Here is a 26,091-nt window from a genome sequence, read left to right as displayed (position 1 = left end):
TACAAAACCGGTTATTATGCACATGATACAGTAACACAACGTTTAACGTGTGCATACATAATTGCAGGAAGCGGGAAAGTAGTGAGTTTGAATTACCCATGTGTCAAGGTTACGCACCCGAAAATTGGCGTAAGTAGGTGCAGTATGCGGCCAAAAGTAATGTACATCGACCTTTAGGAGGAGTTAGCAAATTTGTGGATCACTGTCTATGTCGTTGAGACCGACAAAACATCATATAGGTAAGAGTGACAGAGACAACGCTCTACAAAGCCGAAATATCATTCTAAAGGCCGATGTACATTACTTTCTGCCGCGCACTGTACTATACTTGTAGCGTTTCTTTTGTTTGTTTTTGTGACCAACAAGTTCAAAAAATGTAGACATGCAATGCACACAACAAATCAAATCAAATCAAATCAAATATTCTTTATTGCACATGTGGGTATGTATGTATATACAGATGTTACACTTATTATAGTTTCACCACAAATAGCCATATTATGGCATGCAAAAAAATAAAACTAACTCCTAAAAACTAAAACCAACTTACTGACTTAAATTACAATTGAATTATCTATTATTACTATTATTTAATACAGTTAATAATTATATTTTATACATACCTACTAGATTTAACAATATAATACAATACAATTTAAAGACTGCTAATAAAATAAATAAAAAATGCTACAACTTATTATAAATTTGTGTCTGTTAAATACTCTTTAATGGAATAGTATCTTTTATGTAGTAAAAATTCTTTAATTTTATATTTAAAAGTTTTAATGTTTAGCTTTCGGTCAGCCAATGATGCTGGTAGTTTATTGTACAACTGAGGTGCCATATTAAAGATACTATTACCAAAAAGTGCGGTTGTATGTTGCATAGGACACAGTTTATTCTGTCTACGCTCATTCTCAGAATATTTAAACAATTTAACATTTGTTTTAATGAATACAAGTACTTCATAAATGTATAAACTTGGACATGTAAGTAACTTAAATTTATCAAAATATGGTTTACACGAATCTGTGGAGCTCAAATGACATATGGCTCTTATACACTTCTTTTGACTTTTAAAAACCCTATCTTTGTCAGTCGAGTTTCCCCAAAATATGATACCGTATCGAATATTTGCTGTTACGTATGCATTGAAAGCTATTAACACTGCTGTCTGGTTTACAACTTTAGAGAGCATGTGTAGTGCAAAAGAAAACCTATTTAACTTCATACACAAATTATCAATATGGATTTTCCAATTTAAACCGTCGTCGATATGTAACCCTAAAAATTTTGTGTGTGTTATTTCTGATATTTTTTTTACCTAAATAATTGATGTCCAATGATATTTTATTACGTCTATTTACAAAAGTCATTATTTTAGTTTTGTCCAGATTTATGATTAAATTGTTACATGTTAGCCAGTTTATAATATTTTCTATTGTATTATTAATATCATCTTCAAAAGTATTTAAATTGTCACCTATAAATATCACTGTGCTGTCATCAGCAAATAAAATCATCTGATGGTTTGTTACCTTGGGGAAATCATTTATATATGTTATGAACAGCAATGGACCCAATATACTTCCCTGCGGTACTCCAGTGGTTACGCTTTTTGACTCCGATATATATGCTGTTTCTGTTCTGCATGCTAATCTTGTTATTTGGGTCATTTGTTGCCTACCCATCAAGTACGAATTAATAAGTGATAAACTGTTGCCTCTAATCCCATATACACTAAGTTTATCAATCAATACTTGATGGGCCACATAGTCAAACGCCTTAGTAAGGTCCATATAAAGAACACATACATGTTTTCGTTTATCGACACTGCTCATAACGCCTTTTAGAAAGTGGTATATTGCCAACAACAGTCGGTATTACAATAAAACTTAAAGCTAGCCTTATCTAATTATATACAAATTGTGCCCGCGTGGAATGGTGCCAAGAATACTGGTTGCATTTCCGCGCTGGACAGCCAGGCTGATCCGCTTTGCAGCACCGCTCTAGTGCGATATGCGCCATACAAAATGATAGAAATAATATTTTGACGCTCTGTGCCGCGAGGTGAAGTGCAGCGCAGCGCAGCTCAGTACCCGTAGTACAAGATTTTACGTCTCACCAAACCAAACCAAATTCGAGAGTCGAAATACTTCCGCGTTACAGTAAAATGGACCTAAACAGCCTTGAATTGAAGTCAAATATTCAATGCCACTGATTTTAATTTCGCAATGTTTCCGCTTGGAGCGCTGGCTGTAGAAGTGTAGACAAACTTGAGCTTTAAAACAAGGCTCTTAAGATCCAGTTTACTGTAACGCGGAAGTATTTCGACTCTCGAATTTGGTTTGGTTTGGTGAGACGTAAAATCTTGTACTACGGGTACAGGTGCGTACAGGCCTTTAATCTATTGCCACGCATAAAACATAAAAGTAACAACTTTTGGGTCCCAAATTGCAGAATTATGTATGAAAGAACATTTAATTTCCCCAAAGTATCAAACTTTCGCTGTTTAAGTGATGTTAGAGGCTAATTATTATTACGCTGTTAACAACCATCTTGTTATAGATGTAAAAAGATAAGTGTTCAAAACGTACGCCATTTTGTTTTTTTGAAAAGATTGTATCATTATTGGAGGTTTCGGCAGCGACTATTTACCAATTTATTGACAAAATACGTTTTGAGGGTTCCGTGCCAAATTCTGAAAATTTAATCAGTTTAGGCACTATTCTCTCTTACGACCGGATTGGATGACCCAATAAAATCATTATATTCTACATACCTACTTATATTGGTTACTTTAGTTCTTACTAGATAATGCCTATGACATTGTCCAGGAGGATTTAAGTTTATTTTGAAATGCCGTGGTAAAAGTATCCTATAGGACACTCCAGTTAGGCTAACATGCGCACCACGAGAAAATTTTGTCTACGCATTTACTCGTCTTATTTGTATGAAGAAACACAAGATAATGCGTAGACAAAATTTTCTCGCGGGGCGCATGTTAGGCCCTCGGGACTTTGACAATATCCTTGCAAAAAATTACGTCAATCCGTTGCTCCTTGCGGCGTGATTGAAGAACAAAGCAACAAACACACTTTCGCATTCATAAAATTACTAGATGATGCCCGTGACTTCGTCCGCGTGGATTTAAGTTTTCAAAAATCCCGTGGGAACTCTTTGATTTAGTGGGATAAAAAGTAGCCTATGCCCTTCCCCGGAATGCAAGCTATCTCTATATAGTGACGTGCACAGAGTTTGAAGCAAGGGTAAGCATTAGTAAGATAGGCCTCAGATACACCTTATAGAGACCTGCTGAATGGCAGGTCATAAAGAAAAATGAGAACTGGTCATTTCAACTAGGGTAAGCAGTACTTTTATGCCTCTATGAATTGCACGCCACTATCTCTATACCAAATTTCGCCAAAATCAGTTGAACGGATGGGCCGTGAAAAGCTAGCAGACAGACGGACAGACATACTTTCGCATTAAGTATGGAGGATAGTATGGATGGGATAGTGTAGAATGGTAGTGCTATTATAATCATGATAGCAATGCACTAATGGTCATAAGATGTGCATGCACATTAGAATAAGTAGGTAAATAGAGAATGATGAGTTTTGCGATAATATGTTCTCATTGGACGAGGTTTTTCATCTGAATAAATTACATAGGTAGGTACAATTATTGTATGTATTTACTTACGTCAGCATCTCAGTGACCCAATGAGGTTAGCCTCTTAGCCTTGTGTTATGGAGCGGGATATGTGATGTGGTTACCTATTTCTCTGAGGTACAATGAACCAAAAGCTAAATCTATATATATAAAATTCAAAGTCCTGACTGACTGACTGACATAGATATCAACGCACAGCCTAAACCGCTGGTCCTAAAGACATGAAATTTGGAGAGTATATTCTTTGTAAATTGTAGGTATCCAGTAAGAAAGGATTTTTCGAAATTCCACCCCTAAGTGGGTTAAATGGGGGATGGAAGTTTGTATGAAAGTCCGTCATTTTTAAAGTTATTTGGATGAAAATTGGTATTTGGGTTTTCGGTCACAAATGAAGAAATACGTGTTTCAGGATTTATGGAAAATTCGGTGGTATGGTGGTAAAATAGGGGATGAAAGTTTGTATGGGAAAGTTTTAATTATTGGTATTATTAACTTGAAATTTGGATCAGCTAAGAAACGACTATGAGAAAATCCCCCCCTAAAGGGATGAAATGGGGGTTGGAAGGTTATATGTGTTATTTGGTGCTGTTCAGGGTGCGCGTCCTGATGTTATAATGTTTGTTTGTGAAAAAAAATGCCATTTGTTTCCTGTAGGCCACGCGGGTGAAGCCGCGGGCAGAAGCTAGTTTGCTATAATCTGCTCTATTTTGAGATGATTAAACTCCTTTGACTATGTATCTATTTTGACCATCAGTAACCGTAAAATCTTACCTATCAGCAGTGGCGTGCAGGTCATAGAGGCATAAATGCACTGCTTACCCCAGTTGTAAAGCCCAATGCATATTTTTCATTATGACCAGCCAGTAAACAGGCTCCTACTTAACTAGTGCCTACCCTGACTTCAAACCCTGTGCACGCTACTGCCTGTCAGTACCCATTATACCCATATTATAAATGCGAAAGTGTGTTTGTTTGTTGGTTTATTGGTTTGTTGGTTTGTTGATTTGTTGGTTTGTCCTTCAATCACGTCGCAACGGAGCAACACGGACATAGGCTACTTTTTATCTCGGAAAATCAAAGAGTTCCCACGGGATTTTAAAAAACCTAAATCCACGCGGGTGAAGTCGCGGGTATCAGCTAGTTCTGAACAAATAATTTGAGTTTGAGTTTGTACCAATTCAAAGTCAAAGTCAAAGTCAAATGATTTATTCAAAATAGGTAATAAATTGCTCTTTTTCATGGTCTGGTGTAAGATTTGTAAGATATAGTGGTGATAATTATTACGCAAACTGAAAACTAAAGCTACGAGGGTTCCAAACGCGCCCAGGTCTGCGAAGATGGCCGATAAAGCAGGTGTGTTCTGGAGGGGAGACCGCGTACCAACAAGCGCAGTGTGGGACGACCTCCAACCTGCTGGACTGACGAGCGCGCGAAGTGGGTAGATGACAAAGAAGTCTGAGGACTGTGTGTTGTTGGCTGCATAGACATATTGGCTGTGGCACGCTCTCTTGAAGGTGATGGTCCAGCAATGGACAACTGTACTAAAGTTCAACTCAATCAGTAACGACGCACGAACGCACCAGACGTAACGAACACTCAAACGTTAATTTTAATTTTAATAGAATAATTATGTTGTACCTGACGATTACTGTATTTTTTTTAAATAGAGATAGCGAGCAAACGTGCAGGCGGGTCACCTGATGTTAAGTGATTACCGCCGCCCATGAACATTTGCAGCACCAGAGGAATCGCCGCCGATGCGTTGCCGGCCTTTTAGGAATTTGTTGGTCCGCCCCTTGAATAACCCCATGTTGTAATCTAGTGGGAGCACCGCCGATGGGAGTTGGTTCCACAGTTTGCATGTGCGTGGAAAGAAGGATCTGGCACAGCGTGGCTGAACTTTATCGGTCGTGAGTTAGTTTAAGCATCGTCCAAACCTGCGCGACCAAAGCTACTACGAAGCTACACGAGGACGCTCCCGCATTCATTACGCGCAGGTGTGGCCGTAGCTTTACGTTAAAACTATTATTTTGAAGAACTTTGTTTAAATGATATACTTAGTCATGCAATCGAAACATTGAAGTAATTTCATTATATTTCTACTTAAAAAAAACAGTATTTCCTAATTTCTGGCTAGGAACGTTACGAGCAAACAGGAACAATCAATTAATAATAAACAAACGGTTATTTAATACATGTTCGGCTTATGACTTTACGAGTATTCCGTATAGTTTGCATGCGAGGTGGTAAATATATACCTACTACCTATTACCCACGCGCTACAAAACATATATTATGGATGCGGCTTCTATCGAACATTACCTACCATATCTATTATCTACCCATATTATAAATGCGATATGTTTATTTGTTGGTATATAGGTTTGTTGGTTTGTCCTTCAAATAAGTCACAACGGAGCAACGGATTGACCAGATTTTTTGAATGGGTTAAATACCTACCTACGGGCTGATTCACTAACTCAGTGTCTAACACTGAATGATAGATAGCTACCTAGCTCGATTGAGATTGATTGGTTCTACATTGCTGCTTCATTTAGTGATATTAAAAAAATTTTTCGTAGAAAACCTTTAATGGATTAAAAATAAATGTCAAAAAAGCTCTGTGGCTATCATTCAGCGTTAGACACTGAGTTAGCGAATCAACCCGCTGGAGATTGATATAGGTTACTTTTTAGCCCAGAAAATCAAAGAGTCTCCAAGGTTTGACCTATATCCTTCCTTAAAATACAAACTATCTCTGTAACAAATTTCGTCAAAATTGGTTAAACAAATGGGCCATGAAAAGCTAGCAGACGGACAGACAAACACTATTGCATTTATAATATTAAGTATGAATTAACTATTATACTTAAAGGCCTCCTGGACGTTCTCTAAAAGGCACTATAATAGGACAATTTGAATAAAATCCATTTCTTACACTTTAGAGTCGGTAGGCCTAATTACATTTATCAAGTTCTAATTATAGGGCAGTCCTAAAATTACCATATCTGCACTCACTTATTCTGACATCTAACCACGACCTACCGAGACTAGCACAATAATTTTCCATTTCGCTACACGCTCACACAAGCGACTACGTAAAACCACCTCCACATCGACCGGCAACATAATTTTTCCATACTTTCAACAAGCATTAGGACACGTAGTTACACTAGAGATTCCCCTAGTGTGATGGAACCCTCGGAGAGCGTACCCCCGATCTCAGAAGCACAATTCATTTGTAGTGTACATAGCCTATAAATACACGGTAACTGCAAAGTGTGCAACAGTCTTTTTTATTGTACCATCCCGTGAACATCTTAACCCTTAGAAATGTATAAATTTATTCCCTTAGTTCTTTTAATAGTAGTGGTGAATGCTAAGGATGATTTAGGGATGAAATATATGATGCGGATATATGAGGACTGTCAACGCGCGGATGGGATATTACCTTGTATTAAGAAGAAAGCGATTTTGTTCTTCGATAGAGCAGCTCGGATGGAAGCGATACCTTTAGTGGATGGGATAGATATTGTGAAGACATCAGACGATGAAGTGGTTCCTGTCAGTGAAAACGATATTGAAGCTAGTCTGCCCAGGAATTTGGAAAACAAGGATGAAGTTCTGACAGAAATGCTTTGGGATAGGATAGCAACGTTTGCCAACTCCAGGACAATCCAACTTTCGCTGCCGAAGATGTCTGGAGACGAGCTTAACAAGGGGGTTGAAGAAGGTAAGACTTTTACCCTACTTAACTTAATCTTCATTCTTCATTCAAAACTGTTACCTATCCCTAGGTCAAAAGGTCATCGAAACTTTAACCTCCTGAATAATGAAAGGGTTCTTAAAGTTTCTGCATTTTTATGTAAACAACAAATGTCAAAAACAATCCGAATATACGAACCTATAATTACATTGCTATACAATATTGCACCCCCTTTCTCTTTCAAATCACAGTAAAAACCTATAATATTTTTCATATTATAACTTCCTTTTATACACCTCTAAATATCAATTATTCATTACCACACTTTATGCTTATACACATTCCTAAGTTAAGTTTTATCTTCAGTATTGCCTTATCAATAACTAGAATGCATACGATTTATAGTTTTCTATGAAGAACTGATCCAATAAATTTAATGCAATGCACCATAATTCAATTGCAAATCCATTCAAGATGATAAGATAACGACGTTTACAACTAACGTCATGCCCTACAAACTGTATCTCGAAACCATTAAATTATGGATTATAGAATCACAGATCAGCACGGCGAGCTTTCCAACACTAACCTTTTAGCATCGTCCTGTATAAAGCGTACTTTCTCTTAGAAAAGGGACTGAAACTATGCATTTGATACCGCTAGTTGAAACTACCACATTACTGAGGTATCTTTCGCGAATAAATAAGTCTTAAGTCTTAAGTTTTGACGACCTCCCTGGCGCAGTGGTGAGCGCTGTGGTCTTAGTGGGAGGTCCCGGGTTCGATTCCTGGCAGGGGTTTGGAATTTTATAATTTCTTAATTTCTGGTCTGTTCTGGTGGGAGGCTTCGGCCGTGGCTGGTTACCACCCTACCGGCAAAGCCGTGCCGCCAAGCGATTTAGCGTTCCGGTACGATGCTGTGTAGAAACCAAAGGGGAATGGGTTTATTAAAAACTGCCATACCCCTTCCAGGTTAGCCCGCTATCACCTTAGACTGCATCATCACTTACCACCAGGTGAGATTGCAGTCAAGGGCTAACTTGTATCTGAATAAAAAATAAAAAAAAGTTAACCTGAGGCAATATCTCTCTACCCGCATAACTTCTACCGCTTGACGTTTTTGAGTTCATTCAAGCGAGCTTAGCTATTTTTTTTTTAAATTCAGATACAGGTTAGCCCTTGACTGCAATCTCACATGGTGGTAAGTGACGATGCAGTGCAAGATAGAAACGGGCTAACCTGGAAGGGGTATGGAAGTTTTTTAATAACCCCACGCCCTTTTGGTTTCTACACGGCATCGTACCGGAACGCTAAATGGCTTGGCAGCACGGATTTGCCGGTAGGGTGGTAACTAGCCACGGCCGAAGCGTCTCACCAGACCAGATCAGAAGAAATTATAAAATTCCAAATCCCTGCCAGGAACCCGGGACCTCCCACTAATAAGACCACAGCGCTTACTACTGCGCCAGGGAGGTTGCCACACTATGTTCTATGAAATGTGTTTATCTGGCATGTATCACGTGGAAACTGAATAAACACATCTTGAGTTAAATTGAGGCAAAATATTAATCCACCCACCCGCCCGAGATATCCACACGCCCGAAATGTCCACCCGCATATAAGTCGCGCAAATTGCTATAGCGCTGGAACCATGTCTCATTAACATCGAAATGACGTCATTTTGGCGTCATTTGATGTATATTTAAGTAAAAATATACCTACCATCAGCTCGAAACTTCAGTCTAGTGCTGACGTCACTAAAATGGCATCCACGCGCATTAGCAATTTGCGTGACTTATACTTCTTGACGTTTTTTAGTTCATTAAAGCTCTAAAATATGTGTCAGCCATCGAGCTTCGCTACAAACGAAACATGACTTCGAACAAACATGACTTGAGTTAACTCGAGGCAAGTTATTATAAAAAACAGCACGGGCCCACGCACGTGGTGTACTCATTACTCATAATTAAATTCTTGACATTATTAATATTTTCATTTAGACAAATTTGAATAAGTAGACGATCGAGCTGTGCTATATGGAGGTTGTTTAGATAGCAAGTATCTGCGTGAGAACCCACAATAAACAAAACTCAAGTTAACTTGAGGCAAGTTTTATAAGTAGGTATGCTTAGTCTACGTGCGTGGATGAATAAATTCTCGACGTATATTCAGGTTTTGAATATAATATCTACACTGTCGTGCATTGCTACACTGTATGAAGCTTTTTCATCTGGACTGCATCAGGGTGAGAACTCAGAACAAATAAAACTAAACAAAACTCGAGTTCATTTGAGGCAAACTTTAAAAAAACTGGTGGTTTCATGGAGTCTCAGTGCTAAAAAAAATACGAGACATTTTACCGCCTCATCTGGTGACAAAAGGGCTGACTCATTTTTTGCCTCAGCCTAGCTGTCCAGCGCAAAAAAAGGGTAAAATGCCCTATTGGATAGAAGACGCGCGGATGTGTCACAATCGAGTTCAAGTGCCGAGCGGCTTGGAGATAGTATGGCATCGCGCCCGTTGGCCGCGTCGCAGGACGCACAAATCCCAGCAGAGCCACAGACGAAGTACGGGATTTCGAATAAGGGATAGCGATAATTTACTCAAAACTCTAGTATTTTACACACTTTAAGAACCATCGACATTTTCTAAAGAATAAAAAACTTGTACATGCATCTAACTAAATAAGTACGCGTAAAGTACGCCATAAACGTAAATCTTCTCACTAAATCTAAAGCCGACTGCACAGATAAACATCGTTGATGTCTTCAGTATGCTAATTAGATTGCTGAGTTAACTGATGTTCCAATTAAGAACAACAGTGAATTAATTTGTTTTAATTTGTCGTAATTAGTGGTGACAGCTTCAAATGATGCTTGAACTTTTTTTAAAGAATATTTGGCTTCTCTAAATAGTCTACACTATTGCTATAAAACCTTAAGCTAGCCTTTTCTAATTACCATACCAATCAGTCCCCCAATTGTGTAAGAAAAACGTATTCATCGTTATCGTAATCGTCAACAAATTCTGTACCCGTAGTACAAGATATTTACGTCTCACCAAACCAAACCAAATTCGAGAGTCGAAATACTTCCGCGTTACAGTAAAATGGACCTAAACAGCCTTGAATTGAAGTCAAATATTCAATGCCACTGATTTTAATTTCGCAATGTTTCCGCTTGGAGCGCTGGCTGTAGAAGTGTAGACAAACTTGAGCTTTAAAACAAGGCATTTAAGATCCAGTTTACTGTAACGCGGAAGTATTTCGACTCTCGAATTTGGTTTGGTTTGGTGAGACGTAAAATCTTGTACTACGGGTACTGCTCTTTAATTGGCTGTGAAAATGTAAACAGGGAATCAACCAATCAAAGGGCAGAATTTTTTGACGATTACGACAACGATGAATACGTTTTTCTTACACAATCGAGGGGCAGGCCCGCGTGGAATGGTGTCAAGAATACTGGCTGCTTTTTCTTGCTGGACAGCCAAGCTGATCCGTTGCACAAAAAATGAGTCAACCCTTGTATCACCAGATGAAGCCATTCATCGCGGTGAAATGTCTCGTTAATTTTTTTAGCACTAAGATTCCGTGGCAAACGGAACAAAAATATATTTCTCGATAAGAGAGGCATACCTACTTGCGCTGGTAAAAATACACTAGGGTGGGGCTCACTGGCAATTTTTACAGCCTTCAGCATACCCACTTAAACCCAGCAGTACCGTCCGCGTCAAGTATAAGGCGTCTCAGGATCCCGGATATCGGATGCGACTGAGACGTCCTGACGTTGAATCGGCACAGGTTTACACCCAATACCTAAGGCGGGGAAAGGTGAGAGGTACGGCCCTAGATTTTATGCCGCGAAATCAAAAAGTTCCCACTTCTTCTTTTAAAAACCTAAATCCGGATCGGATGAAGGATCCGGATGAAGTCACGGGCATTATCTAGTTTTAGTTTATAACATTAAATGTGGAAGTAGGTACATTAATTAATAATCACTTTTAAAGATATTAAATGAAAATAGTTTAACATTCATAAAAGCTATCGTCACATCGGTGAAAAGCATTAACGCTTTGTAAATCCAACTTGATAGCCCGTTACATGGCTTGTCATTACTTGTCCATCATCGTAACATCTTGCTATCCGTTTACCTCGAGAGTGGACCGATTTCTAATAATAATGGGAATCTTTATAACCCCCTTTTAAGCGCAATACAATGAGCTTTCTTCAGACTGTCATTTTCCTATTTACAACCAATGAGCTTTTAAAAAATCTTTTCTTAACGGATGTCTACGTCATAATAGCTATCTGCATGCCAAATTTCAGCCCGATACGTCCAGTAGTTTGAGCTGTACGTCAGTCAGTCATCTTTTCATTTTACATATTATTTAGACTAGCTTACGCTCGCGACTTCGTTCGCGTGGACTACACAAATTTCAACCCCCTATTTCACCCCCTTAGGGGTTGATTTTCAAAAATCCTTTCTTAGCGGATGCCTACATCATAATAGCTATCTGCATGCCAAATTTCAGCCTGATTTGTCCAGTAGTTTGAGCTGTGCGTTGATAGATCAGTCAGTCAGTCAGTCACCTTTTCCTTTTACATATTTAGAAGATGACGGACTTCACTTATAAAATCAAACTATATACTGTATGTTTCTCATATTTGACCCATAAAAAAAATCGTGAGCATATTACCACTTAAAACTGTCATAACACTTATAACTATGATCATTGAGTTTTCGTTTCATGTTGAGATGGTGAAAGCTATTTTTATAAATACAATCTTATAATAATTGTTTGATTTTGGTACTTTCAAATCAACAGCCACGAAGATGTAAGTTGACTTTATAAGTCCCCTTTATAAGCCATTATAGTTGCCTTTAGGGATACAATATAAGGAATATATCCCTAAAGAGATGTCCTAGAAAGAGACAGAGAGGAGATGTAGCTTCGAATTCGGCCAGTTCCGCAATTTTTGATGATAAAAGTGGTTAATGATAAACCGAGGTGTGTTTTGAACAAACCCCCACCACCCCCCCCCCCCCCCCCCCCACCCAAAAATTGTGTAAGAATAACCATTTAATTACTATCGCAATCGTCAAGAAATTCTGCCCTTTGATTGGCTGTGAAAAAAAATAAAAAAAACTAATCAACCAATCAAAGGGCAGAATTTCTTGACGATTGCGATAGCCATTAAATGGTTATTCTTACACAATTGGGGGGGCTGATTAGTGTGTTTTAAATGACGGAAAAGCTTGAGAATGATTGGTTCTGGACTCTGGTAGCTCTTAAAGTTCTAAGATGGTGATAGCTTGCAACCTAGGGGCGGACATAGGCTACTTGTCTCGGAAAATCAAAGAGATCCCAAGGATTTAAATCCACGTGGATCTCAGGCACCATATGTTTGGTAGAGATAGCTTGTATCCTAGCGACGTGCATAGGCTACTTTAATCCCGGAAAATATAGGAACTCTTTCCACGGCATTTTTAAAAACCTAAATCGCGGGCATCATCTTGCATTTACATAAATTTATTGTAGGTATTTGTAGCGTATATCAGAGTAGCTAAGTAGACAATTTGCGTGTGGATTTTAAAAACATTATTTTACACCCACATAATATTAATACTGACATGCTATGTTGTCGGAAGCATTTTAATTTATAGCAAAAATGTGTTTGAACGCACTATGATTTGCGTGTACAAAAAATTTGTAAGGAAATCGAATGATATGTTTTATTTTTCGGGGTTTTTTGTGAAATACGCTTGCGCTTGATGACAATCATGCCTTATAAAAAACAATAATAAAGTCTAGCTTGAAAAGCGCTTGCCTAGAAGATGCCCATTTCCTCTAACCTTGAAGATATTTAAGTCATATCTACTTGGCAGGAAACGCGGATGCTAGGAGGGCATTCCACAGTAGTTTGTTGAGCAAAAGCGCTTCGTAATATTAAATGATATCGGCGGTGTTATTCACAATCAACAAATTCCTAAAAGGCCGGCAACGCATCGGCAGTTTCTCTGGTGCTGCAAATGTTCATGGGCGGCGGTAATCACTTAACATCAGGTGACCCGCCTGCTCCTTTACTCGCTATCTTTATTTTGAAAAAAACATCCAAAAAGAGGAAGTTTTCAAAACGAGGAAGTTACACGAAACTTTTATTAATTGATCTGTAAATGGTGATTCCAGGTCGAGGGAAGATGAAGAAAATGATGGGGATGATGATGATGGGTGCGGCTGGCAAGATGGCCACGATGATTCCACTCGCGATCGCTGGTCTCTTCGTCTTAGCTGGGAAGGCGTTAATCGTTTCAAAGGTACCTATTTTTCCTATTAATAAGAACGTATAGTTGTGTGTCCAAGAACCGTGATAGCTTAGTGGTTAAGATGTCAACCTCCTATTCGAGAGGTCGGAGGTTCTATCCCGGGAAAGCACCTCTTACTTTTCCGCGATGTGCATTGTAAACAATGAAATATAACTTGATTTAACGGTGAAGGAAAACATCGTGAGGTAACCTGCATGCCTGAGAGTTCTCCAAATTGTTTTCAAAGGTGTGTGAAGTCTGCCAATCCGCGCTTGGCCAGCGTGGTGGACGATGGCACTAAATTATTTTCATTCTGAGAGGAGATGGGCTGTGTGTCTGTAACGCAGGTTTGAGCTTTAAGCTCGAGTGTGAACTGTTGGGCCGTAAAAATCTAGTAACGCAGGTTGAGCTTTAAGCTCGAGTGTGAACGTGGACGTAAAAAATCTAGCAGCAACAGACAGGCCGAAAGACAGAACACTTTCGCATTTATAATATTAGTATGGATGGTATACTTATACGGTAATGGTTTATAGTTTGAGATATGGATGGAGGTGAACCAACAGCAGCCACTGTACTATTTAATTCAATCAATTCATACATTCTAGAAAATGAAGCATTCATTAAACCCATGTCTTGTGGTTACGAGGTTTCTTGTATGTGAAACGCACAACCATACAATTGGATTCCGTTTAAAACCATTTTCCATACAAAACCTCACATATCTTGCCCCGGATCCCCCGCGTTGTCATCAAAGTGAAAATATACAATTAGTGACTTAATTGTCACATGGATAGGACATTTTTTTTGCCTTTTGTCATAGCCGTGGGAAGTTTGTGATGATGTGCGACACAGATCTTTGTGCTACTTAGATGAATTGTTTCAAGATTATGAGCGTGATGGGATGTCGCGGTTATTACACTTGAATAGTGACACATTTTTTTTTAATTTTACACGACTACTCTTTACTTACCATCAATGACTTTTAAGCAAGACATGTTACGTTAGTAACTGAATATACAAAAGGAAATGGTGACTGACTGACTGATCTATCAACGCACAGCTCAAACTACTGGACAGATCAGACTGAAATTTGGCATGCTGATAGCTTTTATGTCATAGGCATCCGCTAAGAAAGGATTTTTGAAAATTCAACCCCTAAGGGGTGAAATAGGGGGTTTGAAATTTGTGTAGTCCACGCGGACGAAGTCGCGAGCATAAGGTCAGCAAGCGAGCATCATCGCGTGCCTTCTTCGAAACGAAGTTTGGAGGTCATAATGCGAAAAGTCATCATGGTATCTTACGTTAGGGGCCGTCCATAAATTACGTGAGGAGTTTTTTGAATTTTCTGTCCCTAACCCCTGGTGAGATGTCGCGAGATTTTATTCAACCTCCCCCATCCCCCAATCTCACGTGAGATTTTTCAAAATGTGGGTTTCTTACGTAAACGCGTTGGATTGTTATTCTAAAAAGAAAAAAAAAATTGCTTCGTGCTTTTATTTACGACTAGTTAAGACTAGTAATCAATATTGCTGAGTTATAAGTGTAATAAATATTTAACAATAGAATATTTAAATCGTATTCCGATTACGATTAAGATTAAATCTTAAGCATGTACATTGTACAATCTGGATTAAATGGACCAAAATAGTATAATTATTTTTTTTGTTTCAATCAGAAAAAAAATTGCGTGCTATTTGCCGAGACCCCCCTCTCTCCAACGTAAGATTAGATGAGATTTGACTCGACCCCCTCCCCCCCTTAAACATCTCACGTAATTTATGGACGCCCCCTTATTAGTAAAGTTAAAACATTGTATTATATTATTGAGGCACGGTGTGAAAATAGTTAGTTCGCCACAACATTGCGGTTTAGATGTCAATGTACTAAAGTAGGATTTGCAAGAGACACGTTATAAAAATTTACAAAAAAATGTTAAATCAAAACAAGCTCATTTTTGAATTAATGATTTCCACGTTTGTTTGAATTTTGTAGAAATTCGATTAAAAATTTCTGTTTTCGCGAATAAAATATTGCTTAAACTGTTTCAAACAGACGCGACGGGCAAAATTAAAAAAGTTAAATAAAATCCCAGTTAAATAAAACACACTAACAGCCGCACTCAGAGTCGCTAATCGTTACTTAAGATTGAGTTAAAACGAGACAGATTTATGTAAGAGATATAGCTCTGTCTCGTTTAACGCAATCTTAAGTAACGATTAAGCGACTCTGAGTGCGGCTGTAAGGTACGAGTATCATATCAAATCATACTTATGCAGTATGCTAACGATTTTCTTACGATTTTCTTCATATCGTTCCGTATACATAATGACGTTCTCTATTATCGTGACATTGATTTCCCTATACGACACAGTTTCGACGCAGCAAGAAAGAGGAACTAGCCTGAGAATTATTGTTGCATACATAATTGAGAAAATACATGGAAACACATTAGTGAGATCTCTTTGTAATTGACCTAGTACTGATTTATCTTATACTAGCTGATGCCCGCGACGTCGTCCGCGTGGAATTAGGTTTTCAAAAACCCCATGGGAACTCTTTGATTTTCCGGGATAAAAGTAGCCTATGTGCTAATCCAGGGTATAATCTATCTCCATTCCAAATTTCATCCAAATCCTTTCAGCCGTTTTTGCGTGATAGAGTAACAAACATCCACACTTTCACATTTATTATATTATTAGGATTAGGATTAGGACTAGGATATTAGGACCAGGACACATCGCTAGTCATTCTTTATATTGCCTTGTTGGTCTCAGTCTTGACCGCCCTAGGCCCCAGGTCATTTAGTAAGTACCGGCTGCCCTTTTCTCAATACCCATTAATCGTATCCGTAATCAGGAAGGAATAATTACTTTACATTATATTTTTTATACGTTACATTAATACATAATATTTTATACATGAAATGAAAATGATTTAGGAAGATATTGTGCGCGAGCCTTCAGAATTATTTAGGGTACCTACTTTAGGTTATTTCTTGTTATCATTAATGAATTTATTGTCACGATTTAAGCCCAAAACCTTTCCCATTCAAAAGGAGACCCTTGCTCAGTAATAGCCGATATATAATGGGTTGATGATGATGATGATGATGACCCATCTAATTACTGACTTGAGAAAACGTTACAACGCGCGCAATTGAATAATTATGTTGTTGCAACTACACGACCTTAGGCCCAAGTAGTTTTAGAGAAAGCAGTAAAAGTACCCCGAGTTAGCGATTTCAGCTTAATTGCAATCATCTTAGAGGTCACGTTACATACGTGATGGCAAGTGGTAACCTACTTGAAGTCGTGATATACGGGGGCGATAGAAAATGTACTTTTGACTGGGTTCAAAAACTACTTGCCAACTAATTGTTACCTTCAAATAATTTTGACTGTTTAGTTAGGGACGTTTGGTGGCGCGCTCTTGGAAAGGCCTATGTCTAGCAGTCGACGCAAACAGGCTGATGGATTGGATTGGATTGGATTAGGGCCGTATATATCTACCGACTTACGATAACAAGCGGTGATAGTCTAGTGGTTAAGACGCCGGCCTTCTAGTAGGTTTTGGGTTGGGTTCGATCACAGGCATGCACTTCTAACTTTTCGGAATTAAGTGGTGCGAAACTGTCATACCCCTTCCAGGTTAGCCCGCTTCCATCTTAGACTGCATCATCACTCGCCACCAGGTGAGATTGCAGTCGTGGGCTAACTTATATCTGAATAAAAATAAAAAAAATCTGCAATTGCCAGCGTGATGGACATGGGCCAAACACTTCTCATTCTGAGAGGAGACCCGTGCGTAGTGAGTCGACGATGTGTTGATCATTTAAAACCTATGGACTGAACTTCACATTTTACTCTCAAGTGTGTTAGCTTATTGAAGTTACTTTAACGAATTAACAATATTTGACTCCTCCGATGTCACGCGATCTGTGGCGCGACAGCCTTCTTGAATCGATTTATATAAAACTAGCTTATGCTCGCGACTTCGTCCGCGTGGACTACAGAAATTTCAAACCCCTATTTCAACCCCTTAGGGGTTGAATTTTCAAAAATCCTTTCTTAGCGGATGCCTTCGTCATAATATCTATCTGCATGCCAAATTTCAGCCCGATCCATCCAGTAGTTTGAGCTGTGCGTTAATACATCAGTCAGTCAGTCAGTCAGTCACCTTTTCCTTTTATATATTTAGATATACGGGTGTTTGACGGTTTTTACTCCAGTCTCGTTCCGACTCGAGACTCAACTTTTGTGTTTACGTCGCCATTTTGACTGAGTGTTTGCAATAGCAATTGCGCTCTAGTCAATTATTTGACTAGGGCGCAACTTTTCTTTCTTTCTTTTAAATAAATCTTTTAAATAACCTAACTGCATTATATAAATAATGCAGTTAGGTTATTTAAAAGATTAAAACTCCTGATAAGCCTCTACGCGTTGTGATTTATATACCGCGCAAGCTTTATATGAGAAGATATTTTAATAACTTATCCAAAAATTAGTTAAAATATACCTGCTTTTCTGACTTTTGCTGCTTTTAAGTGTTATGTTTCACTTTTTCACTGGATTAGAATTAGATCCTAAAATAAGTAGGCACTTTCTTAAAGCCCATACCCGTAAAAAACCTTTGCCCTTGCCCCTCTAAGTATCTCCACTCATTGTGAGCCTCTGATGGTTCCCACGATTTATCTATTTTCTCTGTGCTATGGGAAAGTTCAATGAATAAATGGTTATTACCATCAAGTACTCAACCAGCTATTACCATCTTCGGTGTGATTCAGAAATCGTGGTCTGTCTGTCTGTCTGTTTGAACGGGCTAATCTTCGGAACGGCTGAACCTATTTTGACGGGACTTTCCCATTCAAGTAGAGATTTAATCAGGGAGTAACATAGGCTTCTTTTTAACCGACTTTAAAAAAAGGAGGAGTTGTGTTTTTCTATGGACACCGAAATCTCTGAGAATTCTGAACCGATTTAAGTAGTTTCTTTTTAATCGATAGAGAAGCTTTGGGACTTGGCCCCATAAAAAATTTGGATCCCAACTCCTCAATCCTGATGCTGTAAGGAATTTCATTCTTAAATTGTGTTGATCCCACGGAATTTCTAAAGAACCATGCATTTAAATGTTTTTACGTTTGGTACCTACTGAGATATCTTGCATCTCGACGACGGGTTACTCAAAAAAAAAATCAAAAGTTCCAACGGGTTTTTAAAAACCTAAATCCACGCGGCCGAAGCCGCGGGCATCATCAAGTATGTAACAAAAACATACAAATAAGTAGATACCTATTTGTGTTTTACCCGACTACGGCAAAGCCATTAGAAACATATTTCAGCGTCTATTGAGACGAGTCTAGTCGAGACCCTTATGACAGTGACCGATGAAGTTAAAATGGCGCGTGAGGAGTCATTTTTTACGGACACTAGCTAACTAATTACTATTGTTCGTTGCTGTTATCAAAACGTTATCAAATTAATTCGAATAAAACCTGCTCGCAGTGGTCATTAACACCAGCCAGCCAGCATTCATCGTAAAAGAAAGATATCAACTTATTTTCAACTTTACACTGCTTCATATAAAGCCTATATTGGCTCTTGATGAAAGGGTGAAACAGGAATTTCCAAACATCGCCTATATTTCGTGACCTTCGATGGACCATTTACTGTTTCACTCGAGTAGAGGAATGTTGTCAGCATAGTCGGAACTTCCCTGTAAATGGGTGGGGTTTTTCACACTTTATGATATGATGTATGGATTAGCTCAACAATAGGAAAAAAACCGACCAAGTGTAGGTCAGATTCGCGCACCGAGTGTTCCGTACTACATTCATGTTTTTTTGACATTTTGCACGCTAAATCAAAAACGATTATTTGACAGATCGGGCTGAAAATTGGCATGCAGATAGCTATTATGACGTAGGCATCTGCTAAGGTGGTAAAATAGGGACTTGAAGTTTGTGTAGAACTCACGCGGACGAAGTCGCGACCATAAGCTAGTTAGATATAAGTATTCTGTTTTGCATTAAAAAATAAAAACTATACTGACAAAAGTATCAACAAAAATGAAAAGCCCAAACAAACGTCTCTTAAAATATGAAGAAAAGTACATAAATAAAATAATGAATTAAACATATTTTTATAGTTTATCTTGAGAAAAATTTCATTATAAAGTCATTCATAATTAATAATAATTACAAATATCGGTCGTGTATTAAACATTGTAACAGTTACTTAAAGTTAAATAAAAATATATCAATAGGTAATATTTCAAACAAAAATGGGTAATTCTTTTCCTTATAACAAAACACTGTTCTCTATTACATCATACTAATTGTAATTCTATTACGGGTAACCTGTTTTCCAAAGCAGGCAACACTCGCGTTCTACCAGTTCACTTCAGTACAAACTGTAAACCGACATCCACACGGAATATCGAAGCTTACGGCAGTAAATTATAATCGAATCGAAAAATTCAAGAAAATCCAACAAAAATTAAGAATTAAATAAATTTTCTTGTCGTTTAAAGTAAATCTCGTGCGGCTTGTGTTTGTTTCACGCCGTAAGAGATTTACTTAAATCGATGATTAATATTCGTCAGAAAATAACTCAAGAAAATCGGATCACTTCAAATATCATTGCACAATCTAATGTTGGAGAAACAAAAATGACGCTGAGATAATTTTGTTTGATTGTATTTTTGTGTTTGATGTAAATTTCTTGTGTGATTTTTTATTATTTGTTTAATATTTGTGGATTATAAAATATAATAATTGTGGAATAGTATACCTTACCACAGTATGTAAAACCACAGTAATGTTTAAATAACCACTAATAGTTTTGTAATGTTCTGTTTTTTGTATCAAAAATATGTATGTATTTGAATGGTATTTGAATACCATATGAGAATATATCCCTTCTCGTTAGTATTATTATATGTTAGCTGATGCCCGCGACTTCGTCCGCGTGGAATTAGGTTTTTAAAAATCCCGCGAGAACTGTTTGATTTTCCGGGATAAAAAGTAAAAGCCTATGTCACTCTATAACCATGCAAAAAATTACGTCGCTCCGTTGCTCCGTTGCGACGTGATTGAAGGATAAACCAACAAACCAACAAACAAACACACTTTCGCATTTATAATATGGGTATTAACTCTGTGCTATACTACCTACGAAATGTTCGCATTCTATATCAGTAAATGGTTCCTTTATCTATTCTTAGTCTTCGTAATTAGATAAGCTTCAACTGTTATCAACACGTTATCATTTTATTGTTGTGCTGTACATAATTACTACTGAAAAATCCTGCCCTATTTATTTCTAGACTAGATGATGCCCGCGACTTTATCCGCATGTATTTAGGGTTTTAAAAATCCCGTAGGAACTCTTTTATTTTCCAGGGTAAGAGTAGAATTTGTCCTTCCCCGGGATGCAGGCAATCGCTGGACCAAATTTCATCGAACTTGTGGTGTAACATTAAATCAATTTGTGGTTACATCACAAGAAAAAAATTAAAATGTGTTCATGACAAATATAGCTATTTTCAACTTTCAAAGTAAGATAACTATACCAAATGCGGTATTATATATAAAAGGGCATTACTTGTACATTCTAAAGCAGATTTTTATTTATTTTTAGGTCTAATAGTTTTTGATTTATCGTGCAAAATGTCGAGAAAATACGATTGTAGTAGGTACGGAACCCTCAGTGCGCGAGTCTGACTCGCACTTGACCGGTTTTTATTCGAATAAATCAATGATGTATTTTTAGAACATTATTCATAGGTATTTCATTTGCATACTGCAGGCTTCACTGCAGATCCACAATAGGCTGAGCTGATAGGATTAAAATATATGCTAATATTGCGCAGTTATTCTAAAGGGCTTCACCTACTATACATACTTCTATATATTATACTAGCTTGTGCTCGCGACTTCGTCCGCGTGGACTACACAAATTTCAAACCCCTATTTCACCCCCTTAGGGGTTGAATTTTCAAAAATCCTTTCTTAGCGGATGCCTACGTCATAATAGAAAGAAAGAAGAAAGAAGAAAGAAAAACGTTTATTTTTTAAGGCTGTACCACACATTACCATTATTAGGTTAGGTTATCCCGGCGCCACTTATACTTGAGTAGTAAAGTCAAAATATAATAGCTATCTGCATTCCAAATTTCAGCCCGATTAGTCCAGTAGTTTGTGCTGTGCATTGATAGATCAGTCAGTCTGTCAGTCAGTCAGTCAGTCAGTCAGTCAGTCAGTCAGTCACCCTTTCCTTTTATATATTTAGATACTAGCTGATGCCCGCGACTTCGTACTCGTGGATTTAGGTTTTTTAAAAATCCCGTGGGAACTACTCGCCGTCTAAGTCACGAGCATCATCTAGTAGAAAACTTGGCACTTGGCCAGCGTGGTAGACTGTGGCCAAACCGTTTTCATCCTGAGAGGAGACCCGTGCTCTGTAGTGAGTAGTATGGGTTGACCATCATCATCAAGCTGTAGTGCTTGTATGAGCAAATTTATTTAAAAAAATACTTTCTTCTTTCCAGATTGCGTTACTTCTAGCCGGCATCATCGCACTAAAGAAGATCATCGCGCAGAAGAACGGCGGTGGTGGTGGTGGTGGTGGTCATGAGAGTCACGGGTGGTCATCCGGCGGCGGTGGTGGCGGCGGCGGATGGGATAAGAGATCCTATGCCAACGACTTAGCTTATAAAGCTTATAAGAATAATAATCAATAGGATAAGACAAAACAAAATTAAAGAGTGTAAGTAAGGGTTTGGACAGAAATAACGCGCGACGATAACATCACAGGACATTCGCAGGACATCTCTCTGGAAGCATGTACGCCGTACGGATAATATACTTAGCAATTATAGAATAGAGTATTTTACCCTTTTTTGAAAAGTGTCCTAATTTGATCCTAAAGTAATAATAAACTACCAAAAATTTACAAAAAAATTATTCGGTCGTTAAGTGCAATAAAAATGCATTTAAATTGCATTTCAAATTTTGCCGCGAAAACGTTATCCACTATCTTTTTAAGTTCATGAGTTGTCATGACGTCACACGAATCGGTAAGCAATGGTGGATTCTTAGTACATTACAACTTCAATCCATGTGACGTCACAGTCGAAATTAACATGGTGGCTACGGTATCATGCGTTTTGGATATTTGTAGAACAAATAAAACAGTGAAATGAAATTAAAATGAATTATATAATTTTATATACTGAAATTAATATTTTTTCGATTGCTTATTGCTAATACACACTCTCGTTGCGCTTTATATTTGTCCATACCTTTACGATGGACTGAAACTACGGTAAAATAATTGTAAATTGTATTCTTTGCTAAAACTTGAAAGTTGCTACTTGTTGGGCTCACAACCCATCACGATTCTTCTAACTTCTAATTTTCTTTGAAGAAGATCTTTGCGTAGAAGAATTATGGAAGAAGAAGAATGGGAATCATTAGAGGATTCCGGATTCTTCGTTTTTTAACGTGTAAACTCGACTAAGAATTTCATATAATAATTACAACATAAGGTCAACATTTGAATAATTTGGTATTTGACTACATCAAAAATAAATTATTTCTCAGTGATTATTAAATAGAGGGTCTTCCAAAATACGTAAAATCCACGTCCTTTGTTGGTTTTAAGTGTAATAACCATTTTAAATAATCGATTAAACTAAAAAAAAGCACGTCAAATGATTGTGACGTCACACACCTGTATTTCATAGAATCTGGCATACTAAAGCGCGCGTTTTGACGTTTGATAAAAAGTTACTGATTTGACTATTTGTCAAATACCGTATTATGATAAGCAGTGATACCTAGCGGTACCGAACGGCTTAACAATCTTAAGGCTGGTTTACACTAGAGCGATGCGACAATGCGGCAAGCTAAACGCTACGCGCAGTGGTGAGCACTGTGGCCTTATTAGTTGGAGGTCCCGGGTTCAATTCCTGGCAGGGGAAATTTGGGATTTTATAACTTCTAAATTTTCTCTGGTCTGGTCTGGATGGAGGCTTCGGCTGTGGCTATTTACCACCCTACCGACAATGCCGTACTGCCAAGTGATTTAGCGTTCCGGTGCGATGCCGTGTAGAAACCAAAGTGACGCATGGGTTTTATAAAAACTGTCACATCACTTCCAGGTTAGCCCGCTTGCATCTTGTACAATGGACTACATTATCACTTACCACCAGATGGAGATGGCACTCAAGGGCTAACTTGTACCTTGTAAGCAACAAAAGTTTTACAACTTGTAACCTAATCTGGAGGAACATTTAGGATTGGGTATAATGGTATAAAATAATGTTATTTAAACATTTTGAGCATATTGTTTCATGCCACTGTATCTAATCATAAAAGACTTAGAACTTAATAATTTATTCTAGCTTTTAATTTATTAATTTATGTATAAAGTGTGATTATAAAGCTGATTATACATATTATAATATGTTGGTACATGCGAGTATACGAAATAATTAATAAGCGGCAACATAATTAATAATTATGTGCATGCATAATATTAATAATACTGATTATACATTGTTTTAACATTTCATTAACAGCTTTAATCATAGCTATTTACATAACTACCTAATAGTTGTTAATATTATGTACTTGTAAAATTGTTTTATGACTCAAATGACGTTACATAAACTATAACATCTATGCTTATCCATCTACTGGTTGATGATCAAAAATAAAAAATAAAGAAATAATATTAATTAGTTTTAAAAAATGATTATTACTATACGGTATAAGCTTTAAGTATCTTCTTTTTAAGTAACTATTTGTGTATAAATAAAACTTGATAAAAGAAGGCGTGCTGAAGCAATAATTAATTATATATTAATTATTATAATAATAATATGATTTATAAAAAAAACAGTATAAATTTAAATACCAAGTTGCTAAAAGCCAAAAAATACTGCAAATAAAGTAAATAGGTCAAATTGAAATCTAGAAGACAAAATTAAAGACAAAAACTGTAATATTTGTGAGGTATAATTATTTATTTTTTATTTCATTAGTATTATAATTGCAGGTACAAGTTACAACTAATATGCTCAATAAAAAAGGAATTATGAAAAAAAAACATAGAATTAGTGGAATTTTATTAAAAACAATAAATCCAAAAAATATTAAAATACTTTATGAATTAAATAATTTATGATTTTTTAGCCTTAAAATTCCAAATAGAACTGTTCGATCAATCACATTTTTATTATTGTCTTTTGGTATTATTGTAGCAATGCAATATTTTCATTCAAATAAAAATCAGTTACTTAACTTCGACAATAGTCTTAGTTAATAATTTATTTAAATAATTGTTCTTATAAAAAAGAACGATTTTTTTGTATTTTTTATAAAAAAAACACTTTGTATTCTTACTAGCTTTAAGGACTTGCTGTGTATAATTTATTTAAGTTTATTTATTAACTTATTGTAACTTATTGAATATTTATTAAATTTGACTAAACTTTATTTATTTTATTCTAACTCGTTAATATCCAAAAGCTGCACTTAGAGTTAACCGAGTTACATTGAGCTATTGGATTCTAAGACCAGCGCACATAATATTGCGGGAAGCTTCGGCCGTGGCTAGTTACCACCCTACCGGCAATGCCGTGCCGCCAAGCGATTTAGTGTTCCGGTACGATGCCGTGTAGAAACCAAAGGGGCATGAGTTTATTAAAAACTGCCATACCCCTTCCAGGTTAGCCCGCATCGTCACTTACCACCAGGTGAGATTGCAGTCAAGGGCTAACTTGTATCTGAATAAAATGAAATAAAAATATTCACAGGTCACAGGCCAACACACCAAGTCTCTCCTTTCTCCAAAGGTTGCCTGGTGTGGTGGGGGTGAAAAACCAAAGGGGTGTGGGTTTAATAAAAACTGGCATACCCCTTCCAGGTAGGCCAGCTTCCATTTTAGACTGCATCATCGCTTAAAGTGTGATTGCATTCAGGGCCTTACTTGTATCTGAATTTAAAAAAAACAACTCACAGAAATGGGGAATCAGCTTATTACTAATTATTCATTAGTTTTGTGTGGCAACTAGATGCAAATGGAGTACCCGCATTGCCTTTTCTAGCATGCAACACACGCCACGGTCTTGCGTTCCCGGCCGTCTGAATCCAGGGCTCTCTGCGATTCGTTTGATATCATCTGTCCACCTCTTCTTTTTAAAGTTATTGTGCAGTATACTAGGCTACAATAGCCGAAGTGAATTTAAAATAGAAGGAATAAAATTTCACAAGTAAGCACCTCTGCTTAAGCGAGAGGGGTTATAAGGGCCACGCTAGTTGCATATCTGTAGATATATATCTGTGGTCCACCTAGTGGGGGCTCTTCCAACGCTTCGCTTTCCGCACGTTCATAATGTATGGATC

The 26,091-nt window shown here is 37.4% G+C and overlaps 1 protein-coding gene across 1 annotated transcript; it reads left to right on the top strand.

The window, feature by feature from the left end:
• The first annotated feature begins 6,947 nt into the window (after positions 1-6,947).
• Osi12 (DUF1676 domain-containing protein Osi12) lies at positions 6,948-24,929 on the top strand. Its single transcript, XM_034981436.2, has 3 exons — positions 6,948-7,408; positions 13,567-13,694; positions 22,230-24,929. The coding sequence occupies exons 1-3, from the start codon at positions 7,009-7,011 to the stop codon at positions 22,419-22,421; spliced, it is 720 nt and encodes a 239-aa protein (XP_034837327.1). The 5' UTR covers positions 6,948-7,008; the 3' UTR covers positions 22,422-24,929.
• Positions 24,930-26,091: the final 1,162 nt, after the last annotated feature.

The sequence above is a fragment of the Maniola hyperantus genome, chromosome 24 (assembly GCF_902806685.2).
Source record: "Maniola hyperantus chromosome 24, iAphHyp1.2, whole genome shotgun sequence".
NCBI lineage: Eukaryota > Metazoa > Arthropoda > Insecta > Lepidoptera > Nymphalidae > Maniola > Maniola hyperantus.
Note: the sequence above shows the minus strand (reverse complement) of the source record. Positions and strands in the feature narration are given on the sequence as shown.

Excerpts from the sequence above, each read along its gene's own strand:
- Osi12 (XM_034981436.2), top strand. The coding sequence starts at position 7,009 with ATGTATAAATTTATTCCCTTAGTTCTTTTAATAGTAGTGGTGAATGCT. Across the intron at positions 7,409-13,566 it reads TAACAAGGGGGTTGAAGAAG|GTCGAGGGAAGATGAAGAAA; the intron begins GTAAGACTTTTA and ends TGGTGATTCCAG. Across the intron at positions 13,695-22,229 it reads AGGCGTTAATCGTTTCAAAG|ATTGCGTTACTTCTAGCCGG; the intron begins GTACCTATTTTT and ends TCTTCTTTCCAG.